At 37.2% G+C, this 21,903-nt stretch overlaps 1 protein-coding gene across 1 annotated transcript; it reads left to right on the top strand.

Moving 5' to 3' along the window:
• The first annotated feature begins 8,291 nt into the window (after nucleotides 1-8,291).
• Nucleotides 8,292-11,239, top strand: LOC148031112 (uncharacterized). Its single transcript, XM_087684647.1, has 3 exons — nucleotides 8,292-8,528; nucleotides 8,665-9,638; nucleotides 10,877-11,239. The coding sequence occupies exons 2-3, from the start codon at nucleotides 9,361-9,363 to the stop codon at nucleotides 10,947-10,949; spliced, it is 351 nt and encodes a 116-aa protein (XP_087540773.1). The 5' UTR covers nucleotides 8,292-8,528; nucleotides 8,665-9,360; the 3' UTR covers nucleotides 10,950-11,239.
• The last annotated feature ends 10,664 nt before the right edge of the window (nucleotides 11,240-21,903 follow it).

Raw genomic sequence — 21,903 nt, 5'->3', positions numbered from 1 at the left:
CTTGAATTCGACTTCACGTTGAGCGATCTTATCATGAAGTGACTCATAGATAACACGACTGCGGAGTAGAGTAGAGCGGGCCTAGCAACTTTGTTGCTAACATGACTACGTATTACTCCGAATTCAAAAAGCCAAACAAAGACACCCTTAATTGCCAAGCAACTCAACAAGTATCAGCATAATAATGACCCATATATTTTCGTAGAGCACTTTAGGTAGGTATGCGAGGCGAATGGTCTGACAGACCCTACTCAACGCGCACAGGTCTTTGGTCTTTTCCTAGATAAAGGATGGACACAGTACACTAGTTTAGACAATGCCAAATAGAATAATTTCAACAATATTAAGAGTCTTTTCATCAAGAGATTCTCTAAGGTAGGGTACTCGAATATCCTTATTGTTTGACTAATGAACGTTAGTCAAAAACGTCAGTCAAAACGACAAGGAGTCTCTTTAAGAGAATCCCAGCCAAACAAAGTGACCTAGTGAGTGAACGGTCTCTATTGTATTCATAAGTGGAGTTAGGAGTGGAGCTTTACAAGGCCTTGATGGGAAATTTAAACTTGCAAAGGGATGTGCTAGCTAGGGTCTTCAAAGAAGCCATATGAGTGGACGACCTGCTCAAAGAGAGAAGCTCAAGGACCACAAGCCGAGATAGCGTGACCTCTAAAACCTTAGAGAAGCCACGATCGCTAGTAAGAGATCGAGCTAGAGCACCCCAAGAGAGGAAATAGTGTTGACCCAAGCCAGGAATTGGTGGATGTAAAGCTAGAGTCGGCCAAGCTCCAAGAGATGATAAGGAGACCTAACCAACCTTATGTGCAATGCATGCATTGCGGAGGGAACCACCGATCGGCTGTCGAGTGCATGGATCCAAGATACAGACCTAATGCCAATTGTGGTAGGTTTGGCCATGATGCAATGCATTGCCAATTGCTTAGGTGGTTGCCATACTCAGAGCCATACAATCAACCTTACTTCCTAGGGAATAGACCGCCACTTTATGGAAGTGGAGCTCCACTAGCTCTCCCAACACCAAATGATTCAAAGCCAAATATCCCCAGGATAGACATCAAACCCACAGGGATACCTAGACCACCTAGACCCTTCATGACCCATCCACTAAGTGACTCTCTAGTGCATTATGTCAAGGAGCCAAATGAGGAAGAAGCATACGTAAACCCTTATATCTCCTATAATGAAGAGGGTAATCCCATTCTAATGGATTTTAGACCAGCGCCGATGATGGTGTTAGGTTGGGCAAGGGGTAGAGGCCTAGGAGGTCAAAATGAAGAGCCAATCACATGTTGGACAACCACCCAGGACACATCTAATCTCTTTGTCCTTAAGAAGAGCAAGCTAATCAAGAAAAGGCTGACTTGAGATGCCTTGAGTGTGGAATCACTCATTTGTATGCAGACGAGTGCCCTAGGCAAAAATCGTCCACTAGTTCAGCTATTGTGCCATCTGTACCTTTGGAGCTATTTGGAGTCGAGACACTTGAGGGCGAGGCCACTCCCATCTCATTGAATGTCATGAGACTAGGGCATAGACGAGGCATGTCGGTATCTCATTACCTGGAACTAACAACCTTGATGCAGTCTCATTAGGAAGAGGAGTCATAGGACAAGAAGGAAGAGAGCTGAGACAAAAGTCGCACTCAAAATTGATATCACCACTACACTACCGAAGGATAAGCAAGTCACGAAAGATGCACAAGTGGAAACATCTACTCCTAATACAATAAAGAAGGGGAGTGCTAAGATTGGGGAATATCCCAATTTGAGGCACCAATTGGAAGTGGTTGACAAGGTCAAGGAGTGGGTGAGAGAGGTCCAAGAGCACCTAAAGGATGTCGAGCCCATCCAAGAGGATGAGATTGACGAGTTCTCTAATGTGAGCATGCATGTCTCACCTACTCACATAGAATCTAGAGAAGCATCTGCACCCCATGTAGCACCACAAAGACGAAGCCCAAGTGCCACAAGCATGCAGACTACCCAAGAGTAATGGAAAAAGAGTGTAGAGCATAATGAAAGGCAAACAGCTGATAGCCTACTTATAACGTTGATATCGCCCCCTATGACTCTACCAATGGGGGATTTTCTTAGGCAAAGTTCCTCATTATGGCGAGAGTTAAAGCCGTTGGATAGAGGGATGTAACAAGCCAGGAGCAACCAATTTGCATGACCATGACACATCCATGCCGATATCGAGCCTAATACTGAATTCATCAGTGCCCAAGTCCTTGCATGTAAATGCTTTCTGGGAGGGCACAAAGATGCATGCAATCCTACCATTTTTCCTATGTAGATACATTGACTGAAATTTTAGCTATACTGAAATCTAAGCAAAAATATGAAATTGATTGATACACTTGTGTTTCTTGGACATGTACTATGAGATTGTTGATTTGCTGATGTAGGAGGGTCAATGCTCTGATGACAAAGTTGAAGCTAAAGTTGAAACAAAGTATAAGATTGTAGATAAGAAAGTAAAATTGGTTGCAGTGCCATTGCCTCTAGACAATGAGAAAACAATTGAGTTGGCTTCTTGATAGCCAAAATTGAGGGATCCAAAAAATATTGGCCATAGATTTACTCCAAAAACACTCAAAGAGCTTAAATTTGGTTGTGATGAGTTTCTTTACCTTGCAAACACGTGATGCTTTGAGGAGATGTTATCAAAATCATAATCATAATAATAATAATAGCTATTTTTGAAAAAACCAAACTCAAACCACAAATTCCATCCAATAAATACATAGCAAAATAATAACAAAGATAACCCTATATTCATACCAAAAGGCTTTAACATGGATATTTAAATTGAAATAAAACTACACAATATAATTTATGAAGCCAAAAAAGAACACAAATAAACAATGACTAAGTGCAAGTAGCAAACAACAATAATAAAGTAGAAGCATCAACCAACAAGCAATTAAAAATTTACTCGCAAGACAACACTATAGACTTGTGCAATAACAAGCAATAACTTACAATGAGAAAAACTAACAACAAGCACAATGCAAGCACAAAAGATAGTAGGATTAGAAAAACACACCGAAAGCAACATAGAAGCCCATATAAGAAGCAAAAAATGAGAGAACACAAAAAATGTAAAAATCGTTCCTACTTGAGACACATATGGAAATATTTGTGAAATAAAACTTCAAGAACCAAAAACAACCCTCACAAAGGGCAATGCTCATGTGCATTAGTGCACTCATTCATTTTGAAAAATGGTGCATTTGTAAGGTTGGGTGGATCTATTATTGAAGTTCTTACTAAAAGTTAATTTCTCACATGACGTAATGATTTAAAGTCTACCCAAATTGTCCACCCTCTAGCTTTTGTTTAGTTGTATCAAGAAGTATGTGCCATGCATCAACTTATTCTATGTTTCATTGCATCAAACATCCGTATATAGTTTTGTGTCGAATACTTTTTGTCATGAACTATAGTAGAAACCGAGCCATATGTGGGGAGCACTCTTGAAAAAATATAATATCCCATTATGGTATGTGTAAGGATGATGGAATGATATACAATGAAATCTTTTTATTTGTGGTCTTTAATTTGCTCTAGGCTAGCCATAACTATAAATAATCTCAATCTAATCTTTGGGAAAATATGGCATTAGTACCTCTTCATTACATCATCACATACATGTAGATAGTTACTTTGACTAGCATTCCATACATAGCTTTATTAAGTCTTTAATATAGATTGCATCCTTTTTCATGTATGAGGCTTGATAAAGTGATGAGTATACCATACATCTCTAGAGATAGAAACTTAGTCGGCTAGTCTTAATCTATAAAAGTACTTGAGCTTTTATTGAGATGTTTTCATAACTTGTAAGGCTATAAATCTTTGAATGATATATAATGACATCTTTCGATTTGTGGTCTTTAATTTGCTCTAGGCTAGCCATCACTATAAATAATATCGGTCTAGTCTTTGGGAAAATATGGCATTAGTACCTCTTCAATACATCATCACATACATGTAGACAATTACTTTGACCAGCATTCCATACATAGCTTTATCAAGTCTTTAATATAGATTGCATCTTTTTTCATGTATGAGGCTTGATAAAGTGATGAGTGTACCATACATCTCTAGAGATAGAAACTTGGTTGGCTAGTCTTAATCTATAGAAGTACTTGAGCTTCTATTTAGATATTTGCATAACTCTTAAGGCTATAAACCTTGGAATGATATATAATGAAATCTTTCTATTTGTGGTCTTTAATTTGCTCTAGTCTAGCCATAACTATAAACAATCTCAGTCTAGTCTTTGGGAAAATATGGCATTAGTACCTCTTCATTACATCATCTCATATATATAGATATTTTCTTTGACTAGCATTCCATGCATAGCTTTATTAAGTCTTTAATATAGACTGCATCCTTTTTCGTGTATGAGGCTTGATAAAGTGATGAGTGTACCATACATCTCTAGAGATAGAAACTTGGTTGGCTAGTTTTAATATTTAAAAGTTCTTGAGATTCTATTTAGATGTTTGCATAACTCTTAAGGCTATAGTCACATGAATAGAATACTAAAAACAAGTAGTCCAAAAAAATAACTCCAAGAATAGGTAGTCTCATGAACAAAATACCAAAAACAAGTTGAGAGTGAAAATTAAATATGAGTGTACAACTTGATATCCTTTGTATTGTATTATGGTCGTGTGTAGTTGTTTTCTATTATAATGTTGTTTACCAACTATTGACATGAATAGAAATGATGAAAATACATAACATGTACTATACATGGTAAAGTTGAGACTTATAACTCAATTGAGTGCTCATATGTACTTGTAGTTATCGTAAATATGTTTTGGTTTTATTCACTTGGGTATAAGGTTCACACTCCCTTCTTTCCCTAAGCTTGCCCCCCCCCCCCCCCCCCCCCCCACACACACACACACACACACATACATACATACATACATAAGAAAGTGATAGAAATAAAGAGAGAGACCATCAAGGTAGTGGAAAGCCATTGAGCTAGATGGTAATGTCTTCTTAGTTCTTAACAAGCCCAATCATAGCACCTCTAGGTATATATATATATATATATATATAGAGAGAGAGAGAGAGAGAGAGAGAGAGAGAGAGAGAGTGTGTGTGTGTGTGTGTGTGTGGCATTACTTCTCTTTACTTTCTTCTTTTTAACTTGTGACATTGGTTCTCCATTGGTTCTCTCTCTCCATTACTTAAGAAAGAGGTTTCAATGACTTTTCTATCTCTACCTAGATGGCATTCTCTCTCTCTCTCTCTCTCTCTCTCTCTCTAAAAATTGTACATGCTCTCGTTTACCACATGTTTCCTCCCTCCATCTTTGTGAATGACTTTTAGGTAACTTTGACACCCAAGTTAGAGATATATAATGAGAGCTTGAGTGGTGTGTGGACATACAAGATTGTATCCATATTATTCCACATGATCATGCAATGCCTTAATAAATAAAAAACTTCCCTTGTGGGAAAGTGAACCTTTAAGAGAAAGAAGCAACTTGTTGTTGAAAGGCATTCAATTTCTAAAGTAGTCATACGATGTGCTCAAAAATCTCTTTACTTGTCACTAACCATGCAGTTCCACTATTGTGTACTCTGTGGCGTGCACTTCCACTATTGTATAGTATATATTTTAGATTATCTACTAGGATTTCCATTTTAGAACACTAAGAAAAGCAATCCAATACAAGAAACTCATGATTAGCTTATCAAAAGCAAAATATATCACACCTTTACTTTTAGATATCAAAATTCGAAAACTATGAGGCTTTGTTTTCAAGATCAAATGCATATTATCCATGGTACAAATTGCTTATGTGATCAAACAAGTTGTCAAATTTTAGAGACACCCTATCTCCTTCATTAAACATCATAAAATTTGTACTACATATCAATTGTGAACTTCCAATGATATGTTTAACACAATGCAACAACTAAACCATCACTTGATTAATGATACATGTTGCATTTTTCAAGTCATATCACCCTATCTCCTTCATTAAACATCATAAAATATGTCCTACATGTCAATTAGTGAGTTTGTAATGATATGTCTAAGACAATGCAACAAATAGATAGTGACCTAGTTAATGATACACCTTGCATTTTTAAAGTCAACCTTCAATTCTTGTAACACATGCAATGCTTTCTACAAAATGCCTAAATTCAACTAAAGTTCAATTGGTTAATGAATGCGCTTTTAGTGATGTTTCATGTTGAAAGACATGAGACTTAATGAAACTAGAGCCAAACTCATAATCAACTTAGTAATTTGTAGTATTTTAAAATTTATGAATTGAGAGTAGTCTTTGCTTTCTTACCTTTATGTGTTACAGCTTGATCTTAGTACCAAAAGGACACCTACCACATATCAATATACTTAAAGTCATAACAAATACTTAACTAGCACTATTTCATTATCAAAAAAGTTATGAAAAGATGGTTTGCTTGTGCCTCCTAGCAAAGAAAGGATCTACACATAGATTATAACACCCATACTTCAATGCTCACCAACAATTTAGAAGTTTATTTCACTTAAGTCAAAGAAGCACAAGGAAACAATCACATGCTAGGAAAGCAAGGTGAATACAATAGTCACATGCTAGGAAAGCAAGGTGGATACAATATTTTGATAAACGAGACAATTTGTCACATTTTCTCATGGTTCCATGTGTAGCTTTGTTTCATGAACTAGTTTTCCAAGAATGAATTATTGTACCAACAAATGACAACTCGATGTCAAGCTGTTGATGCTATGAAGTCCTAAGTTCAACTCCAAATTAAAGTGTTAATGGTGCCTCATTTGCTATGGGTAACAGAGTTCACATGAAGTGCAATGAAGAAACCAAAAAAATATTCCTTAGAAGTTTTTAAAGATGTGAGATAATACAAAACATTTGACTTCACAAATCACTAGTTTTCATAAGCAATGGTGTAGGTTTTTCCAATCTCATAAGAGAAGGCTTTGAGGTGTGAGAATCTAAATTCTAAAACCCATTACTTCTCCAATATTTGAATATTATACTTTGAAGGAGGCAATTGTACTGGAGGAGAGCATGCAACAAGATAAACATAACAACTTTCTTTATTAGGTTATTATATTTACTTCCATTAAAATAACAATATCACTAGCAAGCCCCTTCCTTTGTATGCATGCAAGGAGGAAGGGTGGAGAAGTGACCCCATGATGGGGACTTTATTGGCAATAGTGGTATTGCTCATGGAGTTGCTAAAGCTTACAAGGTTTCAAAAGATGATATATCGACTCATGCAACTGTTGTACAAAATGGATGTTGACATATAGGCAATTGTCTTTTATGTATGGGGTTCTTGAATAGCTTGCTGAAAGGAGGAAGCAAGCGCTAAGGGAACGAGGGAAATATTGAGCTCCAATAGCCTGCATCGCATTTCACAACCATTGCAATCTTGTATGTTATGGCCCCAGAATGAGAGCTTGGAAGATGGGTTTTGCCAATAGTTGAATCCAAGGCATCTTGATTTCGATTTAGATTCATCAAGAAGGCTTTCTTCTGTGTTCTACTTGGCTTTGTAGCAAAGAGGGATATGTTGCTTAGCAATGTGGTTGGTTTTAAGGGAGACTATGCGTATTCCCCACCTCGCTCTCCCAACTTCAATTTTAAATATTTTTTCTTTATGAGTGCCCTATGTGGGTGGATTTTGGGAGGCTCCTTACTAGTTGGAAGGTAAAGTGGTTGCTATTATTGAACTTTTGGGAAAAGTCCTCTATGTTCCAAGTGATAAAAGTAGGCTCATGTCATTAGAGAAGAAAGCATGTAGCCTGGGGTGCATGGGCTACGACCCTTTGTCATTCACACACTAGTGACATAGCAAGGAAAGGCCCATAGGAATGCATGTATGTGGAAGCCCAACTAGAAAGTCCGCCATTGGAAGATTACCCTTTGTCATTCACATGCTCATTTGCACTCAATCGACACTAGCAATGTAGAAAGGAAAGTCCCATAGGAATGCATGCACGTTGGGCTTGTGGAAGCCCAATTGGAAAGTCCACTATGGAAGATTATCCTTTGTCATTCACACGCTCAACTCACACTAGCAATGTAGAAAGGAAAGCCCCATAGGAATGCATGCATGTGGAGTCTCGATTGGGAAGCCGACCCATAGCATGCACTGTAGAAAGGAAGGCCCCATAGGAATGCATGCATGCATGTATGTGGAAGCCCAACTGGAACAGTATAAAGTCGACCGGTTGAAGAGGCTATATGCTGCATGCACTGTGGGAAAAGAGGCATGCATTGGCAAGCGAACATGGATTCTTTCTTTCTGTCTGTGTGTGGACGTGTGCACCTGGGGGGATGTGTCTCTGGGTGCACATCATGATGCGAATTCTTTATGTGGGTTGCCAAGAATCTTGTTATTATTATGGGTCCAGCAGCTGCCAGGAAGGAGAGCCAGGCAGCTTCCCAAAACATGGGTGCGCAGGCAGCAAGCCTCATTTTTTAATTACTACATGGCACAGGTAACATCTCTCAACCTCTCCTTGTGGGTTTTCATCGTAAGCAAGCTCTCTGTTCAGACTAGGAAAGAGCAATTCTGGAGCTCGATTCCTGTTAGACTGCCACGTTCTTAAAGGAGCTTCTACCTTTACACTTCAGGGCACATACCTTTAGTGGATGCAGGAGATGCTTGGTTGCTTCTATCAAGGACATCTCTTTTGTTACCAGCTCCTAGCAGCCCAGCTCGTCAGCTCATGCATCAAGGGGGGATGTGTGCTATCCCTGAGCAGTAATCTCGAGCAATTACCAAGCAAACTTCACAGGGATCATTGAGGAATCAATTCCCCTTTATGCAGAGCTTGTTCTCACAGTGGCGGATTCATGAACCCAAAGTACATCCAAATGATTCTACATAATTTTGCTTCCAGCAAAGTTCATTCATAATAAGAAGAGATTGGTAGCACAAAATTGTGGGCATTTTGTTAGGGAGTTTGAGAAGACAAAGACGAGATTGACGGCACAGAATAGCGGGTTTTTTTGTCAGTGACGTGAGAAGACTAAGAAGAGATTAGCAGTACGAAATAGTGGGGGGGGGGGGGGAATTTGGAGATTTGGGAAGCTAGGAAGAGATTGACAGTACAGAATAGTGGGTTATTGGTTGAAGATTTGAGAACGTTAAGAAGAGATTGACAGTACAGAATAGTGGGTTATCGGTTGAAGATTTGAGAACGTTAAGAAGAGATTGAGAGTACAGAATAGTGGGTTTTTTGTTGGAGATTTTGGGAAACTAAAAGATTGTCAGTACAAAATATTGGGTTTTTCGTTGGAGATTTGAGAAGACAACAGCAAGTTCTAATGGCCCTTACTGCCCCTATCCTAAAGCCTCCTGCAATCCCCTGTGTCACCTATGTGAAAGAAGATACAGCTGTGGGTTGCACCTTCATAGAAGTTGGAATCTCTCTCAAAAGCAGCCTCAAGAAGCACCGGTTCACAACCACCCTTGAGCAGCAGGCAGTACTTCAACAAACAGGTGCCACTGATGCAGGCATCTGTGAGGTGAACAAGAGGCGGTCTGTGCAATGGATAGACAGTCATGGGAAAGCACTCATCGATTTGCGAGAATTTGAGCCCAGGTATTCTTTACCATAACAGTGGTGCTCTTGGAATTGTAAGAGAAGTAGTGTGCATGCAAAGGTGAATTAATGCATGCATGACATTGGTGCTCTTTGACTTTGAATTGTAAGAGTAGTAGTGTGTATGCAGAGGTGCATTAATGCGTGCATCAAAGTAGAGTGCATTCATATGATGATATCTATGACAGCAGGCATCACAGAATCTGTCAGATTAGGAGGCAGTCTATATAGTTTTGGAAATCCATGTGTTTGATAACCATTATAGCTTTGCTTCCGAGTGCTTATTTGGGCTCGTTCACCCTCCTAGGTGGCAGCCTGCTGAGAGACCTGGTTTTGCACTTCTCTAGTTGTTTTCTGGAGCATTCATCCAAAACACCTGCTCATACATTTATAGCTGTTTCACTCATGTGGACATTATACAATACCATCACTTCCAAATATCTTATTTTGAACTGTTCTCAAAGCTATCCCTGTTGCTTAATTTCAGCTGCTTTTTATGATCTGCCGTGTATAACCTCCAATTTCAGTGAGCTTCTAGAGATTGCACATACCCCTTATTTTGGAAGCATCAATCTAATATTTGAACACAAGCAAAAATTGCCTCTGTATGTTGATATGTAGTTTGCCTTAATCCTAACTGACCTTCATTATGTGAAAGGTATAACTGTGCACTGCAAATAGATATGTTTACATGGGTGATTGAACAGAGCTTGTGAAGGAATGGTGGCACTGCAAAGATAATTCAAAACTGTGCTGCTAAGACCACTCAGGATTTTCATAAAGTGGCCTCATTGGCATTTGGGTTTTCATTTTTGAAGGGCTAGAAGCATTCTGAAGGTATAAATGGCATGGTCATACTTCAGAGGTCTTTGCAGTCCTTAAAATTGAGCGCTAATCCCACCAGCATGTCTGACTTGGAGCTCTTACTATAAGTTGCATTTGCCGACATATTGTCTATGTACATGATTGTCAAGCAATCAACTGTTTCATTATCTAGGCATGTTAAGCATCAGCCTGTTCTATGCAAACTTTATATCAACCGTCTGTACCAGTACATAGGCTCATTATCTACCTTCTAAGTCTGTAAGCTCTGGTTTGGGGAGGTCAACTGAGACCTACAATATATAGTCTAACTGTTTGTTGCAATTTGAACATCATTCTGTCCAAGAATCTGACTTTTTGAAATAGAGGGTGAAGCTTTGTTTTAAACTGAATTCCTTTCTGAATGGTTTGTACAGTGATATGGGTGATTCAGAGGAGGAGGATATTGATATTGATCCATTGCAAGCTTGCTCTTGTGTCATTCAGTGAAAATTAAAGCTTCATGCTTTAGATCGTAGGTTCTCACATATACACACTGCTTACTCTTCAGGATGAAGCAACTCCATGTCACCTTTGTAAGTAGATATGCTACAGAAGCCTCAGAGTTTAAAGAGTATGGCATCTAAGCACAAATCAAACGGTTGTGGCCAAGCTTTTGCTTTTGAGGGCTTGTTAGGTGCAAGTTATTGCTTTGGCTAATTTGCCCAGTAACATCAGAGATAACAAGAATAAGTACCAAAAACTTTCTCCCAAGGAGTAAGAAATACCCTTACATGTAATCCTCTTGTTGTGTGGCTACTCTTTTAAGCTTTTTTGGTTGGGACACTATAGATCTAATGCATTGGTTGAAAGCTCAACGGCTCAATCTCAAGAAGGTGCAGCCATGAACCCTTTCAAGGCGAGTCTACAATTTTACTGTCTCCTTTTGTTTTAAATCAATATTATGCACATTACATGCTAAAGTGTACTTGGTGGGTTCTTTTTGTTGCATGTCATATGTCATTGGAGACTTAAGATAAGTTTTTTATCAAGTATACATCTTGTGCTCTATATCATTGTTAGGGTAATTTTGTATATCTGTAGATATTTTCCTCCATATTTCTTGTAGAATAATACTAGTGGAAGAGCATAGATCTTATAAATAGGGTTGTTTGTAAGCAATGGTGAGAAATAGTGCTAGGTTCTCATAAAACTCTCCATCAAAGTTAAGAGTTGACTATTCTTTGACTATTCAAATATATGTGTTGAAGTAGCAAGGTAGGTAGAGAACTTAGCATGAGGATGTAGCGGCTTAATTGCAGCATGCAATAAAGACCATTGATTGCTGCATGTGTTAACATTGCATGTACACAACAACCCTCGAGTAGGGAAGAGGTAGAGAGGATGATCCTAAAGAGGTGAATGAGTAGTAGTAGTCAGATCCCTGTGTAGAAATGCATGGATTTATGTGCAACTTTTGAAAGCCTCAAATGTTGACATGTTTGAGGTTGAGGAGCAACTCCAGGTTGATCAACTATAATAAGATGCTCTACAAAGAGTAATTGTGTTGAAGTGACAACAAAGTGCATATGGCAAATGTTACCCTCTTGTTGGCTCGGGTCAAGCAATGCTATGCAAATTTTGTCGTTGCCATTGAAACCAGACTTCCTTTCAGGGAAAAGGTGTTGATTAAGCACACTTATTACTGGTAAACATCAAAATCAAATAAACTGAAATATAAATGTTACTACTTAATCTTGGACCATCTGATTAGCCCCAAAATTGCACTCCTAGTTGTATTTATTTATCTTGTATTGCAATTGGATGAAGTACACTAAGATTGGTCCAATCTCCTTCACTTTTTAATGCATTTTAGTGGCAAAAATTACCAACAAGCCTTCTTATTAGTTTGCCCCTTAATTCATCTAGGGATTAACCTTTAATGGATCGTTAACTAGTCAAATCTAGCCCTAAATATAATTGTGATAGGTTGAGCTCTTGGAAATGTTGAAATTTCATAACTTTCAGCCATTGTTTCAAGTATTATGTTTCCAATCTTCGATCATGCAAACCAACGTGATTGCTAAACCCTAATTATTGCTATAAATTAGGGTTTGCAATAGTAAACACTCTTGCTGTCCACCAAATATGGTTGATATTTGCTCTGATGGCTAAGATTTGTTGCGGTACATAGATAAAATATTGGAGAATGTAAGAGAATGTTGCAAAGAGAGAGAATTCATAATTTTACTGCTAAAAATTGATTAGTTCTACTATTGCCTTGATTAGAGAGTGCTTATCATGATTTCGCTCACTACCAAGGAGTCCAGGAACTTTTGTTGCCAACCCAAATGGTTGTCCTTATTGTACACACTATTGGTGTTGTCGCCTTAAGTTGGGCTATTTCCTACTAGGTGGAATGGTCTCTAATCATCTAGCATCTATTCGTAAAGTCTCCTCTGTCAAGATTGTGGGAGAGAAGGAAGGAGTCTCACTTGTAGCTTTCTCGCTTGCACAATGGGGGAATACACACACAGGTGGAGACTGAAAACAGTTTTCCTCTAATTAGTTGTGTAAGCAAAAAAGAACTCACATACAATGAAATGGAAGAACCCTATATATGGGTCTCAAACCAAACTCAACTAACTAAGGTGGCATATTAACTGAGCCACGAACTAGAGTAGATAAGGATAGCTGTCATCTAGCTATTATTCATGGGCGGTATACCAACCACATCTGCAGCTAACAAGTCGGTGACATAAATGCACAACGGTCACCCTGGCATATCACGAGTGGAGCTCGATATCTCAACACTCCCCCTCGAGCTCAATCCCAATTCCTACATACCAAATGAAAAGATATCAAAATCAAGTATCCAATCTTGAGCTAGTCTATTTGCTACAACATGCATTTATGTAAGAAGAGTAGAAATAAATAGCACTTCACCATTATCATTATGCACAGTCAGTGCATTGATTTCTTCAATCTTTACATGTCCTTTATCTTCTTTTTTATCAGAATCCTTATCTTTTTGTTCTCGCTTCCATTTGTAACAAATATGATATGTTTTACCATAATCAAAGCATTCAATGTCTTTCTTGGACTTGGATTTGCTACATGATTGTCCATGATCTTGGTTTTTCTCTTTGTACTATTTTTTGCCTCTTTCTTCCTGAGTTGAAAATTTTGCCTTAGTCCATGGATTTTTTGTGTATCTCTTTAGGGAATAAACTATCCACATCATTAAACCTTTAACTCACCATCTACAGTTGAATTAGTGATAGTTATTCTAAAGGTCTCCCATGATGCAAGATTACCTTGTATTTGAACTTCAACTTTTGAGCTTGCATTTGACTAAATATGATATTTAATTCATTAAGTTAGAAGGCAATAGTAAATCCATGCTTCATCTACAACTCAAACAACTTTTTCATGATGTACACCTTGTTAGAGGTAATTTTTCTCTCATAAGTTTTACATAGCTTCTTCCATAAGTCATGTGTAGTAGTCTTATTTACAATTGTAAAATCCACAAATTAAGTACAGTCTAATAATGCATTTGGCTAACACGTCAAGCTCTAACTAATCATCTTCAAGTATGTCCATTGGTATTCCATCTATACCTCTTATGGGTCTTAACTGCTTCTTTTGAATAAGGAAATCTTAGATCTTTTCCTTTAACAAACTGAAGTTAGTACTATCAAACTTCCTAATGTTATACATATCCATGTCCTTTGTAAGGTAATGTAGCCATTTGTGAAAAACAACAACCAATTGTCAAGTAATAGTAGCTAGAAAATCATTAAATTGCACTGCAAAACAAGCAAACTTTTTGCAACACCTACTCAGTATAACCAAAAGTAGGAGAAGCTAGAAAATTGAATATTTACTTAGCAATAATCCATATGTATCTGTTCAAACACTGTGAAGATCACTACATGTAGTTAAAACATGGTACTATGGCATCGATGCTTCATCGCATATATAGCAACATCATCCAAATTTTTAGGAGTACATGAGAATAATGATCTCCTTGAAACCATTGGAATACAAGCTCAAGAATTGCTATAGCATATACATCAAAGTCCCTACACCAATAATATTTGTTGCACGCAATATCAATAACAACAACATCCAAATTTATGAAATGTATAATCCATAACATGTATCAAAGTATGCACAATGTGAAGCTACTTGTTTCTAGCAATCTTTCACTAGTTAGCAACAATGGGTAACCTGTATACAATGCCTCTATAGTGGGCAATGTAATCCTTAACTTGTTTTGCAATTTTTGAACTATTAGTGCAAAAATGCAAAATGAAACGAAACATCATGTATAGCCCTTATAGGTCAAAAATAGAGCCCAAAACAATCCCTCATATCAAAATACGAAGTAAATTAACCCCTTATGTGCCATTCGTGAGAATTTTTAAACCTCTCTACACACACCAAATCTCGTCCAAAATAGAGATCGTAAAGATTTTTGTTGTTGGTGTTGGCTAGAGACTCCCTCCTACTTTGATATCAATTTTGGAGTTGCAAGGAAGGAGAGAGAGAGAGAGAGAGAGAGAGAGAGAGAGAGAGAGAGAGAGAGAGAGAGAGAGAGAGAGAGAGAGAGAGAGAGAGAGAGAGCCATGTTTGCAATGCCTCCAATAGCTCTCTTGTAAGTAGTACCTTATTGTATTATCACTCAAAGAAGAGAAGAGAGAGAGAGAGAGAGAGAGAGAGAGAGAGAGAGAGAGAGTGTGTGTGTGTGTGTGTGTGTAGTTAGTTAGGGTTAGTAAGTAAGATGGCAGTTGGTCACATTGGCCTTTATCCCAACCTTTTCTACTATCTCTTCTCTACAATTTATTAAGAAAAGGTTTTCATGTGCTTGCACATGGCACATGATGAGAGAGAGAGAGAGAGAGAGAGAGAGAGAGAGAGAGAGAGAGAGAGAGTGTGTGTGTGTGTGTGTGTGTGTGTGTGTGTGTGTGTGATTACAAGAGGGAAGGAAAGAGGGCAATGTTCTACACTTGTGATGGCATAAGGAGCATAAAAATAGTGTGTATAATTGTTAAATCCTTTGAGCATATAGGATGGCCATGTTTCTTTCCATCTAGAAGGGAATGACAATAAAGTATGTTTACTAGGATCCTATACCATGAGATGGTAGTCTTTCATGAGTCTTTGACAAAAGAACACACACACACACACACACACGTGGGTGTAGATTAGAATTGTTAAATCCTTTGGTAGAAGTAATTAACAACAAGAATGGTAGTACTATATAATGGGCACCTTAACTAAATAGTTAGTTGTTTTGAGCATATATAAACATAATGTGTGTACACACCTATGTGTGAAGGATTGTCATATTTGTGTATACACACAAATACAACATGAGTGTCTATCTACAAGAGAGAGAGAGAGAGAGAGAGAGAGAGAGAGAGGTATTTCGCCCCTAGAACAATGTTCATGAAAAACCGAGGTTTAATGTAAAGTGAATTGCAAATTCTTTAAAAAAAAACTTCAAAATTGAAAGAAGAAGGTTTAAAACCTTGAACTTTTGAAAAATTTTAGTTATAAAAATGGCAAATACATGTAATTTGATTTAGAAATCCCTCCAAAAAATTGAGTTAGAGGTTTTTGTATCTGCTAGGAGAATTTTTCTTTCGTGAACACTGCTCTAGAACATTATGTTGTTAACATATTCAATCTCACATATACGTGGAGGCATACACACACATAGAGCAAGCTCAACAAGGTCTTCTAGATATGAATGATTTTTCATTAGAGAATGTAAACACATACACAAAGGTGTGCACATACACACAAACCAAGGTCAACAAGGTCTTCTAGATGTGAATGATTTGTCATTAGAGAATGTAAAATTTATAGGTTAGAATTAGCTAAAGGATGTATCTAAGGTGTGGATAAGGATGTTTTGCAAAAATGAAGATATTAAAAGTTTGAATCACTTGAAACATATTTGTAATGTCTCAGAGTTTGTATCATACATTTGAGTAAATTTTTTAAAATGTATCATTATGTGCGAAGTGAACAATTGCTTCCCGTTACTCATGAAAATATAAAGTGAGTGACATGTAGCCTTATGAGCTTCATAAAACTTGAGCCATGTGAAGTGTCATTCGCAAGCTTGACCAATTAGTCTTGCATCATTGTCTAGCCTAGCTTTCTTTAAGAAAAAATGTATATAAATGTATCATTATGGTCTTCCCCAAATTAAAATAAATTTGAATGATAGCATATTTTTTTAATTTAAAAATACAATCAATTGGCTATATCCCTAATGCAATTATAATTTACATTAGTATTAACATCCTAAATATACTTTCCCTTCCTTTTACTTTTTTTTTTGGCTACATGCATAATTTCTTAACTTCTATCTTGACAAAAAACTAGCATACAAAAGGTTACCTAAATCCATACACTCTAAACATTTAGGCACTTATGAGAGAAACCACATTCTTTCTTTACAATAATACTAGCTATTTTGATTACAACACAACATAATTCTTTTCTTTCTAATTTTTACGAAACATTACCCAATAATTCATTGACACCACTATCGCAAGTACTAGTTATTCTACATGTGATAGCCACAACAGTAGAAATAGGACCTATACTTATTTATGAGAGGCCAAATCCTCCTAACAATCTCTCCTTCCCTTATACAAGTGGAAAAAAATCCCGCCATCTTTAAAAGGCCAACTAAAACTAATACTTTATCTTAAGCATTACAGAGTACTCGAATGCTACTTGAGAGTTAGGTTGCTACTCTAGAAGTTTGGACATATTGAACAACACCATGGATACAAATAAGGTAAATTTATTTTTGGTAGGTAAAGTGGATAGCAATCAAGAGATGTTGTCAACAATGGTAGCACATGTTGGGATTATTGGTTCTCACTAAGGCTCTAGTTGTTTGGCCTATAGGTTACATAAATCTCCCTACCTTCTCAAGCAATTGTAATGATTTATATAAGTCCTTTTACTATCCATAAATTTCTTATTAGAGTGGTTGTATCAACGTTATTGACCCTTGTGATGGAATAAAATTGGTTTGATTAAAACTTTATTATTGCATACTAGTCTCTTTTGTGTATTTTTATGTTAATGCATTCAATGAGGATAATGTTAAGAGCAGTTCTTTTGAGTTAAGATATTTTGACTAATGAATATCCTGCTATCTATGTATTCACCCTTATAGCAACAAGAATTAGTGATGCTTGACCATTGAAAATCTCTTCCTTTGCCATATGTCCTTGTGTGCTCTTAAGCTGCATGAGCTCATTTGAAGTCCATTCTACCATGATCAAACTACAAAGCACCCATCGATGTGCTAACCCTAAATTAGAAGAGTAGTTTCTTCTTCAATTCGACATCACCAATTGGTTAAAAATCTATCACATCTCATCCATTGCCAAACAAAAGGCTTTTGTGTCCAACCTAGATTACCTCTTTAAGGAGAATGAAAGAAATTTATCCATTGGGAAAAATATTCAAAAGCCACATTGAGGAATCTATTTCCACATGTAGGGATACCCTTTAAGGAGTAAAATCACCACACTAAGAAATCTTTAAATTTCAACACTCCATGTCCCATTTATATTACAAAAAGGAAAGCATTGGTCTCTATTGACTTTATTGAAGAAAAAGTAGAATTCTTAAATGCATCATGGGAGGTGCCCAAATGGGTCAAGAAACAAGACCAGGGCTCCTACTTGGATGCTTTTATTCCACCTAGGCTCTTGGAGGTCTATTTATAGGCCAATGCACATCATTCTTCATCATAGATTGTTTTAATGCTTACAACCCCTATTCCATATGAAATGTGGTAATTGCGATTAGGAGAGAGAACATCACAAATGTTGAAAATAAATCTTCATCTCTAGTTCATGATAGAATACGTCCACTATCTAAAACTATCATGTTGAATGCCCCACTTAACATGAGCATGTTTGAGCCTAACCGTTGTGCTTCCCCTTATGGCATCTATATATCTCCCAAATATGTCAAATACAATTATGAAAAGCAAGAGGTAGAATTTTTTAGTGGCATCTTCAACTATATTTTGAAAAGATGGGGGGGAGAGGGAGCTCAGGCTCTTGCAAGACACACAAGACATAGAGAATACACACAAGATAAGAAGGTAAAAACCCTACTTTTTCTTCTTCTTTTTCTTTGGCACTATAATAGTCTACCAAGAGTAAAGAAAAAGTACAATATACATAATATACTAGTGATCTATAGTGTGAACACACTAACTAGCAAGATGACTAAATAGATATATTGTAACTTGAGTAGATAGACACAGGATAGACATTGTAAAGTATCACTAGAAGCATAAGTAGATGCAAGTACCAGCCAAGCCACATGTGAAAATGGTCATCCAAATATGTGAGTGTCAACTCTAATATCTCAACACTACCCCTCAAGCTTAACTTCATGACATGTACTCCAAGTAAGCTTCAAAACCTTGGTGAAAATATCTACAACCTACTCCTTTATTTCATGTGCTAAGACCCGCTCTATAATGAAATGGTAATAAACCTCAATGTGTTTGCATGAAGAAACACAAGGTTCCTCATCAATTGTATGCTACTCATGTTATCACAATAGGTGACAACTCTCCTATATATCTACATCTTCAAATCATCAAGTAGCTTTCACAACAAACCTATCTTACATACTACCATAATAGCATCCCTATACTCTGTCTCTATACTCAATAGTGCAATAATGGACTGCTCCAAGTCAAAGCCCCACTCCCAAGGAAAATATGATAGCAATCACTAGTGGACCTCCTATCAACAACACATCGCTTGCCCAATCTACATCAATATGACCAAATAATTGCACCACCAAATCAGTCTGATAAAAGATACCATAATCCAATGTGGCCTAAAGGTATCACAAGGTACATATCACTATCCAAATGACACTTATGAGGCACCTATATAAACTAACTCTCCAAATCAATTATGTAGTTATAATCTAGCCTAATGATCGTACTAAAGATCAAACTTCACATCAGCACTTAGCTTCACATTTCGATCTAATGGCACTACATTTGGCTTAAAATAATCCATACTATACTTTTTCAACATATCCAAGATGTATTGTCTTTGTGAGAGCCATATCTTTTTAGATGTCCTAATCACCTCAAAGCCAAGAAAATACTTCAACTCTCCTAGATCTTTTATGTCCAATTTTTGCTTAAGAGAATATTCACATGGTCCACCTCTTGTTCACCTCTAACAATCAAATCATCCATATAAAGATATTGACAACAATACCCCTATCATATGATACCCATAAAGGGAATGATCTACATTTCCACCATTAAAACCAATATTGTTGGAAGTGACAATGTGTAGAAAGTGGAGCATGTGAAAAGTCTTCTCAAGAAAGAATTTGACATGAAAGATTTAGAAGAGTTGAAGTTTTTTTTTGGGCATTGAGGTAATTAGGATATATAAGGGGATATGGATCTCACAAAGGTAGCACATCTTGGATATATTGAGGAAGTATGGTATGGTTGACAATCTCATTTCCATTTGATCTAAATGTGAAGCTAAGTACTAATGTGAGCGAGATTATGGAGGATCCCACAATGTACAAGAAGATGATGGGAAGTTCAATCTTCATTGCTATCATTAGGCCAGATTAAAACTACATAGTTGGTTTAGAGAGTCAATTTATGCAACTATCTCGTAGGCCTCATTTGGATAGTGTAACGTGTACATATCCCTTTCACTTTTATGCTCATAAAGCGAGTGATCTGCATTTTCAATGTGAAAACCAATAGGGATAAGATATTGTGTTATGTTGTCATCCCATGTGTAGCTCACAGACATAATGAATTGTGCTCTTGTTACCCTATATCTACTCCATATACACTACTTCTTCTAAATCACCTTATTTATAGCAATTTGATGCAAGACCCAACCTTTTATTATAGCCGCTACAATCATATATTTGACAGTTGCTATCTTTACTATGTCTCCTCATAATCAATCCCATAACTTTGGGAAACCTTTGGTAATCACTCTTGCTTTATACCTACTCACACTTTTGTCTACATTATATTTTACTTTGTAAAACCAACTTGCAACCTATAGCTTTCTTTTTGTAGGCAATGGCACTAAATCCCAAGTCTAATCTACATCCAACATAGCCATTTTTTCATCCATGGCTTTCTCCCAATGCAATGACCAATAGCTTCCTCAAAGGTTCCTTTATGTCAACCCTAGCTTTCCTCCGACTAATGTATGAACAATCAGAATCCCAAACTCCTTGTCCATACTCTAATTTAGGCCATCAGAATCACCATCTACATGTGAATAGCATATAGAAACAATTGGCACACCAAGTAGCTCAACTACTTTTTCTAAACCCTTTCATAACACATTTTCTACACTTGTAGAAGTACCATTTGCATGTGACCTACCACTCCATGGTCCCTCAGTAGACTTATTGGAGGAAGAATCTTCTAACCCACTCAATGTCTATGACTATGGACCTACATTTTTTGCAACAACCACATTTTCTTTTACATCTTCTACAATTATCTACTTTTCATATTAGTATCATATCAACTACTCATTTCACAAAATATCACATCTATGCTCAACCATATTGTGTAACTAGATCATAGCACATGTAACCCTTGTTGGTGGTAAAGGTGCTTGTGCCTAGCCGCCCATGTACTATTACATTGATAGTTTCTGCACACCTATACATTGTAGCAGGTGGTGAGTACCCATCAGTGTCACTTCATTCTTTTTTCTTTCAGTGGCATTTGAATAAAGGGAAGGCTAGTTGCACATATTGATTGTTGGAGTTTCCACACATCTCTCTCTCTCTCTCTCTCTCTCTCTCTCTCTCTCTCTCTCTCTCTCTCTCTCTCTCTCTCTCTCTCTCTCTCTCTCTCTCTCTCTCTCTCTCTCTCTCTCTCTCTCTCTCTCTCTCTCTCTCTCTCTCTCTCTCTCTCTCTCTCTCTCTCTCTCTCTCTCTCTCTCTCTCTCTCTCTCTACTATAGCTCTTGCTTCCACTCACCTGCTTCCACTCCGGGCTCGCTTCGTTCAATTGGTATCAAAGCCAACCATTCAAGGAGCTTCTTCATCCTTTGCTTCATCCTAGATTCAAAGCTTCAACTCAAGGTTTCATGGCAGCCATTGTTTCTTTCTCTCGAGGTATGCATTGAATCTTTCCTTCTTTCGGCTTATTCTAGTTTGCTCCATGCCTTGTTGAGTACTTATTGAGCTGAGGAGCAATCTTTTTATCCATCTTGAGTGAATACATTGTATGCTTTAAAAGTCATGGACAAATATGGCAACTTTACATCATTGTCTTATTTTGGCCATAACTTTTGCATATGGTATCAAATTTAGGCATTCTATAGCTAGAAATGAATAGTGTGAAGAGAACTACAAATTTGGCACTCACAAAGTTGATT

Source organism: Lygodium microphyllum, chromosome 9 (genome assembly GCF_053477565.2).
Source record: "Lygodium microphyllum isolate KBCC chromosome 9, Lygodium_microphyllum_v1.1.10, whole genome shotgun sequence".
NCBI lineage: Eukaryota > Viridiplantae > Streptophyta > Polypodiopsida > Schizaeales > Lygodiaceae > Lygodium > Lygodium microphyllum.
Note: the sequence above shows the minus strand (reverse complement) of the source record. Positions and strands in the feature narration are given on the sequence as shown.